Source organism: Notothenia rossii, assembly GCF_949606895.1.
Source record: "Notothenia rossii genome assembly, chromosome: 1".
NCBI classification, from domain to species: Eukaryota; Metazoa; Chordata; class Actinopteri; order Perciformes; family Nototheniidae; genus Notothenia; species Notothenia rossii.
The window spans coordinates 6,801,077-6,824,780 of record NC_136912.1 but is presented as its reverse complement, the minus strand read 5'-3'; the positions used below and the strand labels follow the sequence as shown (position 1 = coordinate 6,824,780).

Below are 23,704 nucleotides of genomic sequence, written 5' to 3'. Positions count from 1 at the left end.
GACGTCTGTATTTTTCTCATTCTCGCTCAAAGATTTCCTCAAAAAGCAAAACTAACATTTACTTCCCTATTTTTAAGAAAACTTAGTGATTAAAAAGAATCCCTAACCCTACGAAGGATAGGCTGAAATAACAATAAATACAATACACTGTAACGGACTAATCTATTAATAACAAATACATTAACATAGGATAATTTAAACATTAAGTGTGTAAAGTCGTTACATTACAATTTAAATGAAATGAGGTATAGTGTAAGTAACATATGTACACATTATTCAGGGTTATTGAAATGTAAACATGTAAAATAGAAGTTTAATATCTTTTTGTTTTGGGATTTAGCTTTAATTACCGTTTACCTTGGTTTCTTACCGTCTGATATCAGAGCGTTGTGCTACAGAGTGACAGAAACCTGACTGTCCTCTCAGAGTTGAGAGTCAGGACTTCTTCCTGTCGGGTGACGAGCGGCAGATGTTGGTTATAAATAGATGTATTGGCTGCCACCCTGAGGGGATCCTCCGTGAGGATTATCCACTCTGATACAGCGGCTGCAGATGGCTCTCAGCGTCCAGATCGGCTAAAAATAGTGGAAAAAGGTTAGATTAGGGAAATCAGCTCCACTAAAAAAAACTAATCCTTAAAGAGTAATCCACGCAGATAGCTGACCAAACGGTAGTAATTACTTAAAAACTGACTTAATATCAGTTTCCTTTTCATATATAATGCTCATAAATTAATATAGCATTAACATATACTCTGTCATTTTTGATTTGAGTAATTGTATGCACCGTTATAAACCAAACCGATCTGTTTATATGTGAAATTGGCAAAAATTGTATAAAAACAAGTAATAGAATAAATAGTAAACTATAGAAAATAATTATATAGTTTTCCATAATAATTTAAAAAGAACGGCATACTACATTTCTGTAATGAAAATCATAAAAGTGTAGTGAAGTTTGTCGAAGCCGAGCTCAAAGGCTGCGCTGAAGACCAGACAAGAAGGGATGAATAAGCATTTTTATTTACAGAATGACCAATTAGAACAAAACACTTTGATAATCAGGCATCAGTGATGTCAGCAGGTGTAAAGGGTCTGAAACAAAAGGAAACAGCAGCTGCGTCACAGAAAGGAGGAGGAAGCAGATTCTGTGGGAATCCCAACGACAGGTGAGGGTCATCAGGCTGAAGCAAGAGAGGGGGGCTGGATGTCATAAAAGGTCATTCAATGTAATAAAATATCAAGTATAGTATAAATAAATGGTTTGAAAATACCTCGTGTTTTAGTATGTCATAACGATTCCTTATATCACTATGGGTCAGTAAGAAAGTAATTAAAATGTCATGAACAAATAAATCTTATCGTACAGAATCAGGTGTAGTGTGTCAAAGAAATGGCAATCAAAACCTCATGTTTAAATATGTCATAAAAGGTTATTGTGTAGTTTACCACACAAAGTATTTATAGTCGGCTTTATAAAGATTTCATGTCATAAAAAATCTCATAATGTCTTGGTACAGTACGTCCTAAAATAAATCTCATAATTAAGTCATAGTCACTTTTACTGTACACTTATTATATATTATTTTGTTATGAAAGAATACAAAATAAAAACACCAAAGTATGACATTAAAAAACTAAGTTCGTAGAAGTCATAAAAGCTTATAATAAATGGCACAATATAATATATAGCATAGCAGGTCTTAAAGGAGTCATACTGGGCTTAATTAGTAATGAAAACATGTCCGAATTTAGGATGCTATTCTAAAGATTCTGAAAAATAGTCACGAAAAATCAAGTAATAATAAAAATAATAGATTTATTTTGTAAGCGCTTTTACAGGTGCTCGACGTCGCTTTACAGAGATAGTGAACATTTTTTGAAGGTGGTGAGGAGTAAAGTATGTCTTAAAGAACTCATAGTATACAGTAATGGGAAAGATCTCCTATAAAAGGTTTTAGTACGTCATTAAAAAGTTAAGATATACTGTAGCATTGAATACAAAATCCCCCCAAAAGGTCAAAATGTCATAAAGTGCGTTACCATAAAAATCTAGTATAGAATGCTATTAAGACATTTCATTAAAAAATATACAAGGTAGGTCAAAATGCCATACATAAATCTCATAATAATGGTAGTAGTATAGTGTGTAATGCAAAATATGATAGTATAGTAAGTTCTTTGTAATAATGATGTCACACGGTACAGTCTCTAAGGGACTGAAGGTTCAGAAATGTTGAGTTTACGTCAGCGTTCTCTCCTGGACGGACGAGCCTCTGAGATCCAGACACCTCTCAGTATCAGCTGGGTAAACACTGGAGAAACACTGTGGGCTCAGTGTCTCTGTCTCTGGTTCCTCAGAGCAGCTGTCCCGTGTGTTGGGGGTCCCGACCCTCATTTTAGAAATACAACGTCATCAGCTGCTGTGTGTTGTTGATGTTCGAGCTTCCAGCTGAGCAGCGTGACCTCTGTGCAACCAATGATAAGATCTCAGGGTGTTAGATGTAAAAATACACCTGAAGTCATGACAAAAATAATATTAGTTAATGTATTATATCAAAGTGTATTCAATGAGCCAACTTGATGATAGGAATCTGATTGACTGGCAATAGCATATTTAAAGGAACTAGTCTGTTGCTTTAATTAAAAGAAATTAAACTAAATACAATTATTTCAAATACTTCCGGACCACTTTAAATATTTTTCACTGCCAACCTTTCAACTAACATTTGCTCTACAGTTTCAGAATTTGACTTTAACTGACATTTCTATTCATTTGATTGCTCATACTTCAACTCCTTCCAGTGCCAATACTACAGCAGTGTGAACTTCACAATTAACAATCTTTATTTTATGCTTACAGTTGAATTTCTTTCATTGCTGAAAATACTGAAAATACAGATTTAACTCAGCTCAAAACACCCAAATTGTCCCATAAACTTGAGCGTTTTTATTTTAATAGCTACTTTTTACAGGAACTTGTGTGTGTGTGTGTGTGTGTGTGTGTGTGTGTGTGTGTGTGTGTGTGTGTGTGTGTGTGTGTGTGTGTGTGTGTGTGTGTGTGTGTGTGTGTGTGTGTGTGTGTGTGTGTGTGTGTGTGTGTGTGTGTGTGTGGTACTGGTAGTAGTAGTAGCTCCATACACGGGCTCGAGCGCTCAGCGGTGGGCTCGCGGGGGCTTCCTCTCCATATATGGTCATCCCGGCGCGCCTTCACTCTCCATACAGGAGACCAAATATGGCCGCCGGACCGGTTGAATTCCTGCCGAATACTTTGGCATTCCTAACGGCTGTCTGGAGAGGGAGAAAAAAAAACTCTCACCCCAGGAGGTATGGAGAAGAAGAAGAAGTATATAAGGACCCCGGTGGTGGGTGTCATTCACCGTCTTTATCTGGAACCAGCAGCCGTTAAACTTCTTCACTGACAACCGGAGAAAAGCAAAGGTAAGCGGCTCAGAGGAGCGGGATGGAGGGGTGGGGAGAAGGAGACTGTTAGAATTAGCAGTTTATTTAATGCAGTCTGGCTTTTTGTAAATGCTAACAGGTGTATCAACTGGATAATAACCCCAGACTGAGAACTGACGGCAGTTGGCAGTAAACCGCAATCTGTTCACTTAAACTTTCATCGGTTAGAAAGAAAACTGCTTCTATCTGTTGTGACAGAACCTGACGCATTCAGATGCTGTGGGATGTATTTGATTGTTTCGTTGAAATGGCAAAAACATGACAATCCTGAATTTTCTAAATGCAGTAGTAGTGAAATAAGTTTTGAAATCAGATTTGTATTCATTGATATACCACTGAGCAGCTTGATCTGTAATTATACATCATCATTTATTGTTAAAGTTATCTAACAAATGTAGAGAAGCAAAGTACTTTTAAATAGTACCTTAGTTCAGTACTAAATGTACATAGTTACCAACAACTATTGTAAAAATCTAATGTTGTGTGTACCATGTTAGCTAGCATATACATTTATATATACATTTTGTGATTTAAAATATATTCTCTTTTTCGTTTTCCAAAAAGCCAAGATTCAAATTTAAAAAAATAGCCAAGGGGAAATAATCATATCACGTTTGTAAATAAAAGTTGGTTACATATGGGTAACATTTGACAGAGTTTTAAAAGTACATTAAGCCTTTTTTGGTTTTGATATTCCTTAAAAAATAGCACTTGGTGAGCGATTGTAGTTTAAATTTCAGATGTACGAGTTTATGAGGAGCACATAAACGCATCATTACTGCAGGGGGAGATAAAGTAATTATCCTTTTATTATTTAAAGTAATAATAACAGTTTATTTAAGTGTGTGACAATTTAAATGGAACAGGGAGTATCTGTTGGTGTGTTGATCATCACACTCCACATTTGTTAGAAAGTTAATCCAATATAACATATTAGTACATATTAATAGTAATAACATATGCATTTTATCTTTAATTGTCATCCTTAAACAGAACAACACCACAGAGGTCTGTCTGAGGTTTAAGAAAATATAACGATAGGCAGAAAGTGAATTACTTTACATCAAAAAGAGTTGTTTTTTGAAACTTTAATGATAGTTTTAGCAGCTGCAGACTCGTTTTTGGTCAGAAATAATACAATTGGCAACAAATACCTTTGAATGAGACCTCTGAAAGGTGTTTTATATAGAAGTGTATCATTGTCATTATTGCAACCATTCATTATTAGGATTGAAATATTATGTCAAACTACATGATGGTGAATTATTTGTGAATGTACCCAAACATCACATATCCTAAACTAAACACAGTTGCAGTATTTTATTTGAGAAAACAAGTCAATATATTAGTATGTATACATGTGTTTTTCTCCCCCTACTGTATCTGCTGCACAACAACTGACCACCTCCTCATTTCCTCCTGCAGAAGCCGCAGACATGTGTGACGATGAAGAGACCACCGCCCTCGTCTGTGACAACGGCTCCGGCCTGGTGAAGGCTGGCTTCGCAGGAGACGACGCTCCCAGAGCCGTCTTCCCCTCCATCGTGGGCCGTCCCCGCCACCAGGTACACAAGAGCATCTGTTAGAAAACTAAATCAAACATAAGATTTGTTAATTTAATCCCTTGATAAAAAACAAGGTCTGATCCTAAAGTTTTCAGCTACCTGATCTTATATATCAATATGCTTATTTCATTATGTGACTGATTAAAACATCTCCAGTAGTTAAGCAGCGAACCAAGAGGTTAAAGTCAGCTTTGTTTCGGTGCTTGGTATATATTCTAATGGAGATTTATATGACCTTATGACCTTTTATCTGCTGCCACCTTCAGGCCAAAGTATTATTTTTCTAGTTGACTGAAATTAGGACCTATACGAGAAGACATTTTACCATATTGAGTATTTTTTTGATTTGATATGAGTCATTTTAATCTAACTGATAAAAACATTTTAATCTCAGCGTATATTTTTTTAGCACAAAGAATGTCCAAATGCAGAATAGATGGACTAAGGATGTAACTAAGAAATAAAAGTACTTATATTTCTCATTTCAAGACCTTTAGTGGAAAATGAACATAACTGTTTGTGAAGAGAAAAAATAAATAAATATAGGCCTAGTCTACATTGTGTTAGAAATGATAAAAAAAAAATTATATATGTTTTAAGATATATCATTAACATCTAATAATGACTCATTTGTAAATGTTTTGGTTAACGGCCTTGTACTGAGTGTATCCTCATAGTTATGAACCTTTAAATAACCCGTGTCCTCCCCCTCAGGGTGTGATGGTGGGTATGGGTCAGAAGGACTCCTACGTGGGCGACGAGGCCCAGAGCAAGAGAGGTATCCTGACCCTGAAGTACCCCATCGAGCACGGCATCATCACCAACTGGGACGACATGGAGAAGATCTGGCACCACACCTTCTACAACGAGCTGCGCGTGGCCCCCGAGGAGCACCCCACGCTGCTCACTGAAGCCCCCCTCAACCCCAAAGCCAACAGGGAGAAGATGACCCAGATCATGTTCGAGACCTTCAACGTTCCCGCCATGTACGTCGCCATCCAGGCCGTGTTGTCCCTGTACGCCTCCGGACGTACCACCGGTGAGTCTGCTGTCTACAACTGACGCACTTTAAAAAAGGTCCCCCACTATTTGAATTCATTTTCACGCGATTATTGCAGAAAATGACTTCTCAGCCTCTCAAATATGGACATTTCCTGTTTTTCTCTCTTTTATATAATATTAAATTGGACATCTCTGGGTCTGTCTGTTAAAACAAGACATTCAAAGACATTACTTTGGACTCTGAGAAACTGGGATGGATGCTTCTCACCATTTCATGACATTTTAAAGACCACATGATAAATATGATTTGTCAATCATTATTATAATTAGTTACTTGAGTCAAATGTATTGGCTTTAAACAAAAAAGGCTGACATCTTTCACTATTTTTAAAGCCAGCTATTCCAGTAATCAGGCTAAAAAAGACTTTATAAGACAGGTAAGGTAGAAGTTGTTTGATTGATTGAACCTCTCCCCGGTCAAAGTCAACTTTATTGTCAATCTTTCAGTTTATGTGTACAGACAGAGAGATCGAAATACCGTTTCCCACAATCCCACAGACTGGATATGACACCTCTTCCTCCCTGTTAACCCTCTGGTGTTCTCTCTCAGGTATCGTGCTGGACTCTGGAGACGGTGTGACCCACAACGTCCCGATCTATGAAGGCTACGCTCTGCCTCACGCCATCATGCGTCTGGACCTGGCCGGTCGCGATCTGACCGACTACCTCATGAAGATCCTGACAGAGCGCGGATACTCCTTCGTCACAACCGGTAAACACAGCACATCAACACGAAACACAGCGGGACTATTCTATATTAACACCTGAAACCCAGACGCACGTTAGCTGTAGACATGAACCGTTTTCATTCTGTTAGTTATACAGAAATGTGAAGCAGGTTTTTACCATATTTGTCCCCAAAAGCAAAAGTATACTACTAAAATAAAACACATTGCTTTTTGAATTAATGAAAAGAAAGGAAATTATTCACGTTATTCTTTTATTAATATTAACTGAACACCAAATGGGGCTATCAAAAAGAATATTATTTCCATTTTAAAGTGCACTTTCTATACATTTACAACAAAAACACTGAAATATCGCAGTCCATCCCAAAGTTTGACCATTAAAAGAAACATTATATTGTGCAGCCTAAATCTAAACACTGATACCTTTGGACAGTAGTTTAATAATAATTGATATAGCGTTCTTTGTATTGTTTTGGGCACAAAGTCTGACCTTTCCCCTCTGTTTCCAGCTGAGCGTGAGATCGTGCGTGACATCAAGGAGAAGCTCTGCTACGTGGCTCTGGACTTTGAGAACGAGATGGCCACCGCCGCCTCCTCCTCCTCTCTGGAGAAGAGCTACGAGCTTCCCGACGGTCAGGTCATCACCATCGGCAACGAGCGTTTCCGCTGCCCAGAGACTCTCTTCCAGCCCTCCTTCATCGGTGAGTGAACTGCCAGAGGTGGGAAGTAGTGAAGTACAAATACTTTGTTACTGTACTTAAGTACATGTTTCTGGTATCAGTACTTTACTACGACGACTTTTGACTTTGACTTCTTACATTTTGAACCCAAATACCTGTACTTTCTACTTCTTACATTTCGAACCCAAATACCTGTACTTTCTACTTCTTACATGTTGAACCCAAATACCTGTACTTTCTACTTCTTACATGTTGAACCCAAATACCTGTACTTTCTACTTCTCACATGTTGAACACAAATACCTGTACTTTCTACTTCTTACATGTTGAACCCAAATACCTGTACTTTCTACTTCTCACATGTTGAACCCAAATACCTGTACTTTCTACTTCTTACATTTTGAAAACAAATACCTGTACTTTCTACTTCTCACATTTTCCAAACAGTCTGGTTCCTTTAGTTTGAATGTGTGTTTGGTGGCGTGATCATTATTATTTAGAGTCATTGCGTGCCTATTGATTTGAACACGATCCGTGTATCCATCATTTCCTGGTCTTCTCTAAAGAAGAGGGACCAATGAAAACGTTGTCATGTTGCCGTTGGTCACCATGGAAACATCCATTAGCTAACAATGACATTATTGTTCTATTAATATAAAGGGAGGTCAGGTACTCTTTAAAACAGCTGCTAGTTATGGGTACTTTTTACTGAAGTACATTTCAAAGCCTCTTTACTTTGACTTGAGGAAAGAAGTTTAGTCAGTACTTCTACTTTCACCAGAGTATTTTTAAACACGAGTATCTGTACTTCTACTTGAGGAAAGGATGCGAGTACTTTTGCCCTCTCTGTGAACTGCTAGTGAAGGGATGAAAGAAGAGGGATTAGATCAGGGCTGTCAAACTAATTTGAGTTCAGGGGCCACATACAGCCAAATGTTAGTTAGTGGGCCGGACCAGTCAAATCATAGCATAACAACCTATACATAATTACGGTACTCCAAATTGTTCCTTTTGTTATAGTCCAAGAAAGTACATGAAATGATAACAAAACATTATGAAGAACCTGACATTTTTAAAGAAAAATGTGTGCAATTTTGTCATTTACACATTTACGCATTATCTACAAAGGAACAACACATTTAGTCACCGGTATCTGGAACTGAACCGTATCGTATTTTACTTTATGATCAAAATAACTTGTAGAGATCTAGAGATTATTTTTTACATTCATTTCCACATCTGTGTAGTAATCCTGACACGCCACCATACAAACTAAAGTGGGAACTGTTATGGAAGAAGGATTAGTTATAAATGTATGCATACAGAATACATAAAAGTTGTGAAAAATGCAGTTAAGAATTCTCTGTAGTTTTTGACTGTTTGAGTCCCCTGTCTCCGATGCTTTCCCCTCTGTAGTCCTCTCATCGCTAACCTGAATGTCTCTTCTGAACAGGTATGGAGTCTGCAGGTATCCATGAAACCGCCTACAACAGCATCATGAAGTGTGACATCGACATCCGTAAGGACCTGTACGCCAACAACGTGCTGTCCGGCGGCACCACCATGTACCCGGGTATCGCTGACCGCATGCAGAAAGAGATCACAGCTCTGGCTCCCAGCACCATGAAGATCAAGGTAAACAACTCTCCACTAAACTATGGGCGTTAATCACAATACCATATTATATTGAGTCTTTGGAAAACCATTCAATACTTCCTGATGTCACTTAGTCTGCCACGATAAGACTTTGTTACAAATAAATGTAGGGGTTTGTCATCCATATAAGATGTTACACTAAGCCCATTTAACACATTAGTTTAATTTATAACAACTTAAATAAAGCAACTAAACTATGATTTGACATTTGACAACTGGGCTTTTTTAGACAAATACAAATTAACTAAGTTCTTTTTTTTGAGCAAGCATGAACTCAAGCTTCTGAAAGTGCTCAGAAAAAGGCAAAGTATGTTGCTATGGTTTTTGTATATTTCAGATACTGTGCCTTTTTACAAAAACTTTTTTTTTATAATTTATATTTCTTTGCAACTAGACAGCAATTTCCCCAAGGATAATTCAATGAGCTTTTACCAATTCGACCTTGCAGTGAAACTATTTAATCATAATAAATCTGCCCATTATCTTGTCTTGTTCCCTTTAAAATGTCCTAAAAAGTGTCTTAAAATCACAAAACAATGCATTTAAAAACCTGGAAACTCATCGGCTGATTAAGTGATCTCAGAATCAGTGCAATCATCGACCTAACTGTTATAAAAAGGATATTAAAAATGTGCTATTGGGCCTTAAAATCCATCATGGGTGTTGCCCCTCGTTTCTGTTGTGTGATTGTGATCATCTGCCCGGGGACAACAGCTGGAAATTAGCATGTTAGCTAAAACTGCCCCATTTACTGTTTGTTGTGACAGTTGATCGTCCCGGTCCACGACACTATAAACAAACTAAACTAAACCTTCTCCTCCGCAGATCATCGCCCCTCCTGAGCGTAAATACTCCGTCTGGATTGGTGGCTCCATCCTCGCCTCCCTCTCCACCTTCCAGCAGATGTGGATCAGCAAGCAGGAGTACGATGAGGCCGGTCCGTCCATCGTCCACAGGAAGTGCTTCTAAACCCGCCTCCACGACCCCTTCAGGATCCAGAGCAAAGAGACGCTGAAATAACATCCTCTCTGTAACCAGATCCGTGGCGTCTGACCTGTACATATGTTATTTATTCCTTCTGTTTTGTATGTGAAGTTTTTTTTTATGTAAATGATGTCCAGTGACACAAAAACAAAACAAAGAAAATACCAAAAAAGAAACCAGACAAAACAAATAAAGTCCATTTATTTTCACGTATGACTCCTCTCTGTTATTGTACACTTTAAAGGTGGGTTAGACCGAATAAAGACATCCAGATATAATGATATTATATTAAGTTCATGTTGAAAGCCAGGGGTGAATGAAGAAAGATATTTGACTCGAGTAAAACTATCCTCCCACAGTTTAGAAATACTCAATTAAAAGTCCTGCATTCTGTGCTATATAAATACATTAATGTTAGAAAAATCTCACTGGCTTGAGCTTCAATCTCAGGATCCATGTATCTGTGATCCTCTCCAGAATGGAAGTAGTCATCACATACAGAGCATCAAGTATCAAGTGACTTTTTCCTCAAAATCTCAAAATTATTACTTTTCCTCAAAATCATTATTTTTTCAAAAAATTATTACTTTTTCTAAAAATCTCAAAATTCTTACTCTTTCCTCAAAATTCATCATATGCCGTTTGCCGTAGTGTATCCCTCGCTAAAAAACACGATGTGTCGTAACTCAATGGAAAATGATCAAAACAGCATGAGACTTCCGATGATGGCTAATGGTCCAGCCCTCAATAGCTTCATGTCAATTATGGGGTGTCATCATATGCCGTTGCCATGGCGACAGATCCCTCGCCATGAAACACGGTTTTGTCATAACTCGATGGAAAATCGTCCAAAAGGCACCAGACTTGAGATGATGGCTAATGGTTCGGCCCTCAACACCTCAATATGACAATGGTGAGTTTTCCTCAAAACTTGTTGCCATGGCAACACATCCCTCGCCATAAAACACGATGTTGTCAAACATAGAATCATAGAAGTCTAGAAAAAGGCAGTGGCGAACCGTCAGGGCCTCCAAGGTATTCAGAGAATACCCTGGCTGGAACACTAAGAAAAACACTCAGCTAAAACAAACGAAAAATCGATTTAATGATATAAATACAATTTAAATATATATAAAATGAATAAATGAGAATATCTGTGTTGTTGATCGGTAATATTACAGTGGGTTGATTTGTTTGTCCTTCTCGGACCATGCACTATGCATTTCAGTGGTTTTGTGTTAGAAAAGAAAGCAACCAATCAGATCTGTTTCTGGGTCTCTGGCTAGAATATCCTTCAACCAAGGTATTCTACATCCTTGATAGAATGCCCTGGCCTATTTTCATTTCCTCGCTCCTCGGTCCTCGGTCTCACCGGAAGTTGATTTGTCTGCGCCATCTTGAATACCGTCCCATGGCTCTTATTTCTGCCGGAGGACCGAGGATTGAGGAGCGAGGAGCGATAATGGAGGAGCGATAATCGAGGAACCACCAGACCATCCTCCGATGAAATCCTCAGATACTCGCCCCGCCCCCTTACTGTGTATCGCTCACTGATTGGACGATGCAGTGCTTGCACTTATGTCATGCTTCTTGTTCTTGACATGAGAGCAGTACCCCAGCGGAGTGAAGAAAATAAATGAAACTCACGACAGTCACTCCTCAGTTTAAACTGTGTTTTGTTTCAATTCATGTATAATTTAGTTACAAATATCTGTGTGTGTGTGTGTGTGTGTGTGTGTGTGTGTGTGTGTGTGCGTGTGTGCGCGTGTGTGCGTGTGTGCGTGTGTGTGTGTGTGTGTGTGTGTGTGTGTGTGTGTGTGTGTGTGTGTGTGTGTGTGTGTGTGTGTGTGAGTGAGTGAGTGAGTGAGTGAGTGAGTGAGTTTCTGCCCCTGCCATTCCAAGCACAAGCTACCCTGCAGTATACAAAGTAATTCAAAGGTGGCGTTTGTTATCATTGCAGGCTGTAACAAAATGTGATTATTCGGTATAGATTCATTCAACCATCCAACATTATATTTAATAGACAATGTAGTGGCAGAGATTTGGCTAAGAAGTTTGTTGTTAAAAATACATCACATTTCCATCTTCTAAAATTGATAGATTTGCTTCTTTTGCTTCAAAATATAAAAAAATATTGACATGTTTTTTTTTGTTTATTCTGCAATAAGTAGCCTACTTTACTCCTAAAACTTTAACTACATTACACATTCGTACAAAAATACTTTTACTTAAGTTTGATTCTCAATTCAGCACTTTATTGATAATAACATTGGACAATATAAATGTTGTATTAGTAGTCCTTTAACAGATGATTAGAGATTAGACTGTCTCAGTTAAATTAGTTTAAAAGTCAGATCCTGCCGTTTCACCTGTTGTCGTCACTACACAGATGGAGGCAGAGTACGCATGCGCAGTATGGTCTGCATCTTCACTTGGAAATTATATTTTATTACTACGATATTTTTTGTTCTCCATCAAACTAGCAGTTGTTAGTCAGCACTGCACCCGAAGTATCTAATTCTTTTTTCAAAACAAATGTTAAGCTAACATAAAAAAGTTTAAAAATGACATTGTCTCATTGTAAAACTTTAAGTTACTTGTAATTTACTATACTTGAGTGGTTTGTACTTATTCTACACTAAATTACAAAGGGAAATCTTTTTTGTTGTTGATTTAGATTATCATATAAAATATATTTATTTTATTTTGAAAGTCTACGCCGGAAGCTGATACCCGTACGTCAGTTAGCTTGTAGCTCGTCTGTCGGCTGTCAGTTGGAGTCGGAGAGAAGCGCATGATGTCAGGCGTCTAAACCTCGGAACATACGGGACAAACTGGGCTTTTAAATCACACTGGACCGCACTGAAATGAAGTCTGGGTGAGTGAAATTCAATGTAATATAAAACCTTAATGAGCCTCACAGTTTTTAAACCACACCGTGTTTACAATCGGGGCTTACTGATGGCTGTTTTCACCGTAAAAAAACGGTATTCTAACGATAACTGCCAATTCAGATCTCATATATTCAAACCGTGAATATTTTTTTCAAATTTAAACGGCTGTTTTATTTTTTCGGTGGCGTTTTTAAAAGTAGAAATTATTTTAAGAAATACGATGTTTTGGGGTGTGCCTGAGAAAATAAACTGTTACATTTACAGGGAAAATCTACAATAAATGAGCAGTAATTAGCTACTGATTGCATCAGCATCCATGCATCAAAATGTAGGCCAGCTCAGATGAATTATTCATTCATGTAGTTCATTTTCAATATTGTTATGTTAAGAAAATGAATAATGTGTGTAGGCGGGCAGTGGTGTAAAGTAACTAAGTACATTTACTCAAGTACTGTACTTAAGTATAATTTTGAGGTACTTGCACTTTCCATTTTCTGCTACTTATACTTGTAGTCCACTACATTTATTTGACGCGTGTAGTAAAATGTAACTTAATACGTGTGTTTATATGATATATATTTAGGTCTAATTTACTCAGTACTTTCCAAAATGTGCTCCATATTGACTTATTACAACATAAAAAAACTCATATGTATTTAAAAACAGGATAATATCATGTTTTATTATTATGTAAATCATGTATAAGAGGCATTCTGCACTATCAGTGCTGTTGATGCTTGAGTACACTTAACTGATCATTCTTCTGTACTTTTACTTAACTAACATTTGCAACACAGGACTTATACTTGTAATGGAGTAATTTAAGATTGTGGTATTAGTACTTTCACTTAGGTAAACTATCTGAGTACTAATCAGATTTACTGTATATATATATATATATATATATATGTTGTGTTATTGTTGGTGTAGTCTGAGTACTAGCAGCAGTCAGTAGAGCAGTCAGTAGTAAGACTATAAGAAGCTCTGAGGTAATCTGTTTTGGAGGGAGGTGGGCGGAGCTACAGGTGAACCACACCTGCAGAGGCCAACATACAGGTAGATCCTCTCAGAAACATACAACTGAACAGTGGTGTGAAGTAACTAAGTACATGTACTCAAGTACTGTACTGCGTATATACACTTAATACTGTAGACATGACTACGGGAGCAATTTAGGGTTCAGTATTCTGCCAAATGACACTTCTACATGTTAACTGCAGCGGCTGGGATCAAACACTGATTCGTACACTCCCATTTACCCCCTGAGCCACAGCTGCCTCACGTTGCTTTGTATTAGTAAATAGTTACTCTAATATTTTGGCTTTACAGTAGCTGTGTCTGCCTTTAATTACTATCACAACAATAAGGATATAAAGACCAAGACATTTGTAATCTATCATGTATTTTGATCTCAATCCTACAAATGATATCCTGTAGATATGAATTCAGTGTAAAGTGTTATTTCCAATAATCATGTTTTATTTCCTCTTATTCTCTCTACAGTGATAACAACCAGACGGAGGAAGTTAAAGGAACCATGTTGACCAAGAGAGTCCGATCGGAGTACATGAAGAAGTTCAGGGATCCTAAGTGGGAGACGTTTTCCAAATGTTACGAGGACTCAGTGAAGTACCGCCTGACCCGGAGAGTCATGGAGCATTCCCACAAGTCCTGGTTCTTTGAGGGCTGGGACAACAGCTCCGAGTCCAGCGGCTGGTCCACGCCCAGGCCCAGCAGGAACAGAATCGCTCCTCTGTCCCTCCCAAAGCAGAAGATATCCAACCCCGAGACAAAAGAGACGTCTGAGGATAGGGAGACGGAGACGGGGGCCGGGGAGACGGTCGTAGACGCTGCTCCACTCGCAGGTGAGGAGACTGACACCACTACTGACATTCATTTATACAACCGATTAACTGTTTTTATCATTGTGACGGGGTTCTCTTTGTCCGTCCGTAAACATAGGCATAGTCGCTTGATTCAAGCTCAAAAAGTTGTATTTATAACGACAACAAAATATATACTGTTTGACCAGAATATCGAAACAGAATAAATGAAATAAACAAAATTAGGTTTTCTTTCACTTCGACTAGCTGTTGCCTTCGCTGCAACAATGTCCAGATGGCAGTCCAGGGCCAACACCGGTATCAAGCAAAAAAAGAGACACATATTCTCTTATTCCAGCTGAGTTGATTCCTAAATATATATATTTTTTTACTCTTGATCGAATAAATCAACACATTTAAAGACATCAACCCCTATAAACAACACATTCATCGATCATAAGGTCAGTCTGAGTTCAGGCTTTCAGTCAAACGTCATTTTTGCAGCTCTGTCTGGCACAGAAAATAATGTATTAATCTTAGAACTTTAGTGCCTACTTTGAACATTATCAGGTATTTTGCAAATCAAAATACATTCACGTCAAATATTTTGAGTTTGATGCCTATTAGCAAATGTCAGCATGCTAACAACTTGACTCAGATGGTGACAGTAGTGCATTTTATTTTATTTAGCCGGTGCTATCCAAAGCGACAATAAGTGCCATAAAGAAATCAACTCAGATCAGCAAGCACATTATCTTAAAGGTGGGGTAGGTAAGTTTGAGAAACCGGCTCGAGATACACTTTTTGTTATATTCCATAGAATGCTCTTAACATCCCGATAGCAATGAATATCTTTTTTTGCATGTTACTTGTTAGACGCTTTTATCCAAAGCGACTTACATACTCAATACTGTGGGCAATCCCCACAGGAGCAATTTTGGGTGAAGTGTCTCAGGGACACAACGACATGCCGACTACAGTGGGGTTTGAACCTGTGACCCCCTGATCCGAACACCAATGCACAACCCACTACACCACACGCCTCTTAAGTGCTTTGACAACAAATCCATAACAAAATGTCATCTGTGGAAGCCGTAGTACTGTAAAAAGCACGACCAATCATCTGAGCCGGCCCGGCTAAAGTAACTGGATGGCCTACCTGCCTGTCAGCCTTCCATCTGTGCACAAACTTATCTCGTGCCCTCATTGGTCATGTGCGCGTTTGTGTGTGTTAGAGGAGGGGCTCTATAAGGAAGTGGCAGATTTTCTCGGGCCGTGTATTTTTAAATTCTAGCGCACTCGAGCTGGTTTCTCCAAAATTACCTACCCCACCTTTAACATTCTAACGTTTGTAAGTTCTGGTGCTTGAGCTTCAAATGAGCTAAACATCAGCATGTAAGCATTACTAATCTAAGGACGTTTAGCATTAAGCTGTAAGCATTCTCTCCTATAATTAAACAATTAACTAGAAACAAAATGATGAGATGATGCAATAATGAAAAGAATAGTCAGTTGCAGCCATGCTCACTTCATCATTTTGAGTTCAGGTGTTCTAAAACTCTGATGCATTAAACCAAAAACATAATGTCCTGTTTCTATTCGCTCTCCTCTGTTTTTTGTCTCGCTTCCAGAAATATTTTTGGGCTAATCTCCCAGACCCCCGGGAGGAGTGTGTTTGTGCTCCTTTGTGAGCCTCACTCTGACAGTGTGAGGGCCAGAGGCGGCTTTACCTCCAGAGACGTGAAGCTAAAAATATTTGGACTGAAAGTTCAGTGATCAGAGGAGGCTGCTTCCTCCTGTTCAGACTCTGAGCTCAGAAACACCTTCTGTGTCTCCGCTCTGTGGCTTTCCTTTCAAACACAAGAGATTCTGGGAACCAGCTCTGCAATCCACCGCCACAAGAGACGGTCTATTTACTAAATATTCAACAACATTGTGCCGGCTATATTCCCGTTGATTACGGCCGCTCTGAGGCTAAACTTCGCTCATTGATGTGACGCATCTAAATAATAAAGTCTGTACTGAACTTGACGTTTTAAGGATATTTCATATTGTAAATCAAAACAATAAACAAACAGAATCATACAAAAGCTCAGCCCCATTGTCATGCTACCAAACCTCCACATATAGCAGGTGCCCTAAATACCATTAACCACCATGTGACCATCACCGGAAACAACCCATTACAAGTGTGAGTGGTAACAAATAATGAAGATAATCTTTGTTGGGCCGAGGTGTGTTTATGAATGTTCACAGTTGGTCACCTATTATGCAAAATGCACTTCTTCATGTCTCTTCTACATCAACATGTGTCCCCTCTTCTTCATGTCTTTTCTACATCAACATGTGTCCCCTCTTCTTCATGTCTCTTCTACATCAACATGTGTCCCCTCTTCTCCATGTCTCTTCTACATCAACATGTGTCCCCTCTGTGGAAAGAGACTCTGAAAGTTTCAGGAACAAAGATTCTCTCTCTTTTTGTCCTAATCCATTTCTATAAAAACCTGTCTGAAAATGAGCTGATCAGATTTTGGCCACTTTGTGATGTCATAACGATGTTCTGGCTTGTGTAACCATTAGCCAATCAGCAACCAAGGTAGCCCCCCCCCCCCACCTTATCACCTGAATCTCCTCCTAGAGCACCATTGTGTTCTTTATAACCAAATCTCTCTCAGAGGGGCGTGGGGAGGGGCTCCTTATTTTCATCTAAAGTAACAGACAGAGAATCAGCACTTTGGAAACAGGGCTGAAACAGAGGGGATTATGGGTAATGCTGCAATGATCTGTTTGGTGTTTCAGCCAATCAGAGACAGGCTCTGTATATATCTGAGACCTGTGATATATTGATGACAAACAGCATAATAGGGGACCTTCAATGTGCTCTGAGGTTGGTAAAACGGTTGCTCTGTATCTTCAGCAGCAGTTGTAGTAAACGGTGTGAATGGATCCAGCTCGTTGTCTCCAGACACCAGCGGCCCCTCAGAGGCGGAGTCCCCGTCAGACCCCGGCCCAGCGGACACCACCTCTTCTGACGGGGGGCCGGTCCTCCCGCCGCCCAGGAGACGCCTCCGCCGCCGCACCCCCCGCTCAGAGACCCCCCACCGGGACAGCTCCCTGGAGGAGAAGCCCGCCGTGCTCAGGAAACCCCCGAGAGCCAAGAGCACGCCGGCCCTCTGCAGCAAGGAGAGCCTGAGAGCGTCCGGAAGACTGGACTGGAGCGAGAGACAGGGGGAGGAACGTAGGGCGAGGAACAACGTGAGTGTTTGTCCATGAAAGCACTGGTTTTTCCCAATTTGCACAACACAATAATGACGTAGCACATACATGACAAATACATGATTACAAAGAAAAGCAAACAAAAAGACAAAACACAACAAAAACAGCTGAGTCTCAAACAAACATACATGGAGGTGGCGACAGGAGATTCATGAGGTTCCTTTAACAATAAAAGCCGACAATTCAGGTCCAAGAGAATGTAGTATAAAGTAAGGAACCGGTCAGATTTGGCATGTAAAACATTTGTGAGATATTCCAGGGGGACTGAAAGCACTTCCAAACTCTGAGTAACAACGTATTGAACCGAGCTGGAGGATACGGCAACAGGAGGTAACAGGAGCTTCACTTTCTTTATCAGGATGCTCCTAAGCACTAGCACTAGCATTGGCTATTCTTCCCCTGCTCCACACATACAGTCAAACTAGGGCTGTGAAATTAATCGTATTTTAATCTCGATTACGATTTTGGCTTGATTACGAAAACAACGTAATCGAAATAAGACGATTATTATTTATTTTATTTTTTAATTTTTTTTTTTTATTATTATTTTTTTACTGTGTTTTCTGTTGAATTATACTTAAAGTTCAAGGTAATCAACTGTTAAAAACATACTGTTCACATTTTCTTTTTCAATAAATGGATGATTTCAAAGTAAATGGATAATCGTTTTTAATAATCGTGATATCAATTATTGACCCACTAATCGTGATTATTTTACACACTATAGCCACATAAACAATAATAAACATAAACTAACAAAATACCTCATTTCAAACACGAATTGAAAAGCAACAAAAAATACGGTAAACACGAAACTAGCAATGAAGCAATTCCTCAAGATGTCATAATACACTAGTACAAATGAATATTTATCCATAACAAACAAAACTACTTGATTGAAATTAACTTTATTTTTCAGACACTTCTTTACAAGCAGGAGCTTTCTCATTTCAATATACAGTCGCACGCTATGAGGAATGAAAAGCCTCAAATGACTACATTTACCATCACCACTGATTTGACATACACTTTTAAGGCAGCAGAATTCCCTTAAAGTAAGATTTTGATTGCAGGATTTCTAGTGGAACACGTTTAGCATGTTTTACTAATACTTACTTACACTTTGGTTTGAAAAAGTTAACAAAAGACATCACGTTAAAGGCCTTCACTGCTGGTTACTGAAGTTAGCTGTAGCCTTGATCTTCAAAGTAACTTCTCTCAGAAGATGTGTTGTTTCCAGTCTTGGTATTACTTGTTTAAAGGGAAATTATTAAATACCGTTACAAGCCTTATTTCAGTTTGTCTCTTAGGCTTACTCCTGTCCTGGTGATGTTCTTGTAAAAGGTTATTTCAAAAGTGGAACAACAAAACAGAATGGTAATTGTTTTAGGCGATCGTCACTTGACATTTCTCTGATTTCCCACTTCGAATAAAGGACGAAATACATTTTATACAGAAATAAATGTGCACAGAGTTCGGATGTGAGGTGCCCTGAGTCCAGGTGAGTTTCAGAGCAGCTTCACAGGACACCAGAGAAGTGAAGCTGGGTCACCTGAGACTCTTGCTCTCATTAATAATAAAACTCTGGTGTGCTTTTCGGAAACGTCTCCCCCTCCTCCATCTCTCTGGTTTCTCCCCTCAGAGCCACACGTCTGACGCCTGCGTACAGACCACCCGGCGGGGGTCCGATAAGAAGAACTCGAACCCTGAGCGGCGGCGCGCTCGATCCGCCGACCTGGAGAAGACGAGGCGCTCGCAGCTGAGCGTGGCGGGCGACCGCTGGGTGACGGAGTACATGCGCTGCTTCTCCGCCCGGCTCAGGTAGAAAACAAGACTCTCTGAAAACCACGTTCCCTTTCTGAAGAGCAAGCATCCGACTCTCTGAGCACCATGAGGTCTCAGTGCAGAGGAGTCACTGAGAGAGAAGCTCTGCTGTCAGGGGGAAACAAACTGAATTTAGACTGTCATTTCATCGTTAAACACTCACACTCTGAATCTACAGTACATTCTAGATTCAAGGCTTTTATTCTCATGTGTGCTACAGTGTAGATATGACAATGAAACTCTGAGGTCACAGACTGCTCACAATAACACAGATACAATAGTGCAAGTAAATAACATAAAATCGAATATAGTAGAAATAGTGCAGAATAGTCTATATACAAGTAATTGGAATATTGATATATATGAGTTGCAAACAGATGAATGTTATGGATGTTCTTTCATTGTTAAACACTCACACACTCTGAATCTATTGTATATATTGTCCTTTACTTGCAGGTTGTGTAATCTTAAAACTAAAAGATATTGAACAAACTATGAAACATGACGGGCACTAGAGAGTAAACTCTTTGGTTGGGGTTTAGACATTAAGTGAATCCACATTGACATTAAGTACGGCTCACATAAGAGACTAACATTTATATTAGGGCTGTGCGATTATGGCAAAAATCATAATCACGATTATTTTTGGTCAATAATTGATAACACGATTATTAAATACGATTATTCATTGACTTTGAAAAAATCCATTTATTGAACTTTAAAAATAATAATAATTTCAACAGTATGTTTTTAACTGCTGATTACCCTGAACGTATAATTCAACTGAAAAACCAATACAAAAATAAGTTATACATTTATATTTACATTTAAATAAATATCAAAATAATATATACCAATAAACAAGATCAGCAAATATTTTGGAGCGCACTTCCACATCATACTAAACATATATAAATATGATAAATACAAATAAATTAGATCAAATATGTTCACAACCTAGCAAAGCAAAATAAAAAATGTTTTCGATTATGTTGTTTTCGTAATTGTGGCAGTCCAAAATCGTAATTGCGATTCAAGTATGATTAATTGCACAGCCCTAATTTATATAATACAAAATATTACCTTTTTTTTTTTACCAAATACCTCAATTTTGGGATGAACAATGTAGACTCGACATGCTTTCAGAAAAAGTTCACATAAGAGTTTTGATAAATAATCATCTTTAAAGTGGATTAAACAAGTAAAGGCAAATAAGAGAACTGCCAGAACAGCTGGGTTGAATTAAGAAAAATGTATCACTTAACTGTAACTCTGCCTTAAAAGACACAATACAATAATACGATATCAGAAATGTAATTCTATCTACTCTCCTATCACGATATTAAAATGTGTCCTAAAAACACTACAGCTACACCACAACCTCTTTCCGCTTCTTTAAACATCTTTAAACTATGTATTTTAATGACTAAGTCAATATTTCCTAAATGAAATGCACTCTATAGATAGTTTGCAGTAGTATGCCCTCTGGTGTTCCCTCCCTGTCATGTGTTTACAGGACTCACTGATAAACCCTGGGCTGAATCTTGACTTTTCTACTTAAAATGTCCTTATTTATGATTCATTGGAAGAAAAACTCTTTAAAAGTGTGTGTGTTTCATCTGACCTGATGTGATGGACTGAATGATATGTTGCTGAAGACGCTGTTTGATAATGAACAAACATCAGAGAGAATTCATTATTTACAAGCTTTCTTTAAAGTGTGTGTGTGTGTGTGTGTGTGTGTGTGTGTGTGTGTGTGTGTGTGTGTGTGTGTGTGTGTGTGTGTGTGTGTGTGTGTGTGTGTGTGTGTGTGTGTGTGTGTGTGTGTGTGTGTGTGTGTGTGTGTGTGTGTGTGTGTGTGTGTGTGTGTGTGTGTGTGTGTGTGTGTGTGTGTGTGTGTGTGTGTGTGTCAAACTTAAGGCAGCAGAAACGGACCAAACTAAAGTATTTTTGATATTTGACTATTTTGGATCTCAAGTGTAGATTACGATAAACTACAAAGAAACAGGATTTTATTAAATAGAATATTAAAAGTATTTTCTGAGGAGAAACTAGATTCAAGATGTGCTGCCTTTATTATAACCTCTTGTTTAAATGTGTTTCTCTTAATTAAGATGCAGCTTCTCGTTCACTTTGATTCAAATTAGTAATAATGGTGCTTTCTCTTTTACTGCAGATACAAAATTTAACTCTCTTAATTCAATATAGATTAAATATATCGTATAGATTAAATGATGAGGTATTAGCTCAACTTATTGTGGGTGATGATGCAAAAATAAACACTTAATTCAATTTATTTTACTTTAGTCGACGCTTTAAATCATAAATATGTAAGAATAATAACAATGCAACTATAATATAATGCCATAAATAATAAATACACGTAATAAACAAGTCGTAAAGGCACTATGTCCAACTAAAACTGTAGTTATTCATTTATCCCTTTCTTTAAAAAAGAGACACACACAGACTCAGACACGGAGAGAGAGACACACACACACACACACACACACACACACACACTCAGACACGAACAAACACTCAGACACACTCAGACACACACTCAGACACACTCAGACACACACAGACACACACAGACTCAGACACGGAGAGAGAGACACACACACACACACACACACTCAGACACGAACACACACTCAGACACACACACGTACACACGGAGAGAGAGACACACACACACACACACACACACACACACACACACACACACACACACACACACACACACACACACACACACACACACACACACACACACACACAGTCAGAAACGAACACACACTCAGACACACACACAGAGAGAGAGACACACACTCAGACACACACAGACACACTCAGACAGACACACACACACACACACACAGAGAGAGACACACACACTCAGACACACACAGACACACTCAGACACACACACACACACACACACACACACACACACACACACACACACACACACACACACACACACACACACTCAGACACACACAGACACACACACTCAGACACACACACTCAGACACACACACTCAGACACACACACACACACACACACACACACACAGAGAGAGACACACACACTCAGACACACACACTCAGACACACACACTCAGACACACACACTCAGACACACACACTCAGACACACACACACACACACACACACACACACAGAGAGAGACACACACAAACACTCAGACGCACACACACACACACACACGTCACACACACACACACACACACACACACACACACACACACACACACACTCAGACACACACAGACACAGACACACACACTCTCACACACACACTCACACACACACACACACACACACACACACACACACACACACTCAGACACACACACACACACACACACACACACACACACACACACACACACACACACACACTCAGACACACACAGACACACACACTCTCACACACACACACACACACACACACACACACACACACACACACACACTCAGACACACACAGACACACACACTCTCACACACACACTCACACACACACACACACACACACACACACACACACACACTCAGACACACACAGACACACACACACACACACACACACACACTCACACACACACACACACACACACACACACACTCACACACACACTCAGACACACACACACACACACACTCACACACACACACACACACACACACACACACACTCACACACACACTCAGACACACACACACACACACACACAGACACACACACTCTCACACACAC

The 23,704-nt window shown here is 39.0% G+C and overlaps 2 protein-coding genes across 3 annotated transcripts; both read left to right on the top strand.

Moving 5' to 3' along the window:
• The first annotated feature begins 3,296 nt into the window (after positions 1-3,296).
• Positions 3,297-10,306, top strand: acta1a (actin alpha 1, skeletal muscle a). Its single transcript, XM_079681862.1, has 7 exons — positions 3,297-3,440; positions 4,887-5,026; positions 5,741-6,065; positions 6,639-6,800; positions 7,287-7,478; positions 8,911-9,092; positions 9,939-10,306. Exons 2-7 carry the CDS (start codon positions 4,898-4,900, stop codon positions 10,080-10,082), a joined length of 1,134 nt encoding a protein of 377 aa, XP_079537988.1. The 5' UTR covers positions 3,297-3,440; positions 4,887-4,897; the 3' UTR covers positions 10,083-10,306.
• A 2,553-nt stretch (positions 10,307-12,859) lies between these two features.
• On the top strand, positions 12,860-22,894 carry ccsapa (centriole, cilia and spindle-associated protein a). 2 transcript variants are annotated; one of them, XM_079694527.1, is made up of 4 exons: positions 12,860-12,975; positions 14,495-14,856; positions 17,735-18,069; positions 19,733-22,894. In XM_079694527.1, the coding sequence occupies exons 1-4, from the start codon at positions 12,965-12,967 to the stop codon at positions 19,913-19,915; spliced, it is 891 nt and encodes a 296-aa protein (XP_079550653.1). In that variant the 5' UTR covers positions 12,860-12,964; the 3' UTR covers positions 19,916-22,894. The 2 variants fall into 2 exon arrangements, with proteins under 2 accessions (XP_079550653.1, XP_079550652.1); XM_079694526.1 differs by having other exon boundaries at positions 17,732-18,069.
• The last annotated feature ends 810 nt before the right edge of the window (positions 22,895-23,704 follow it).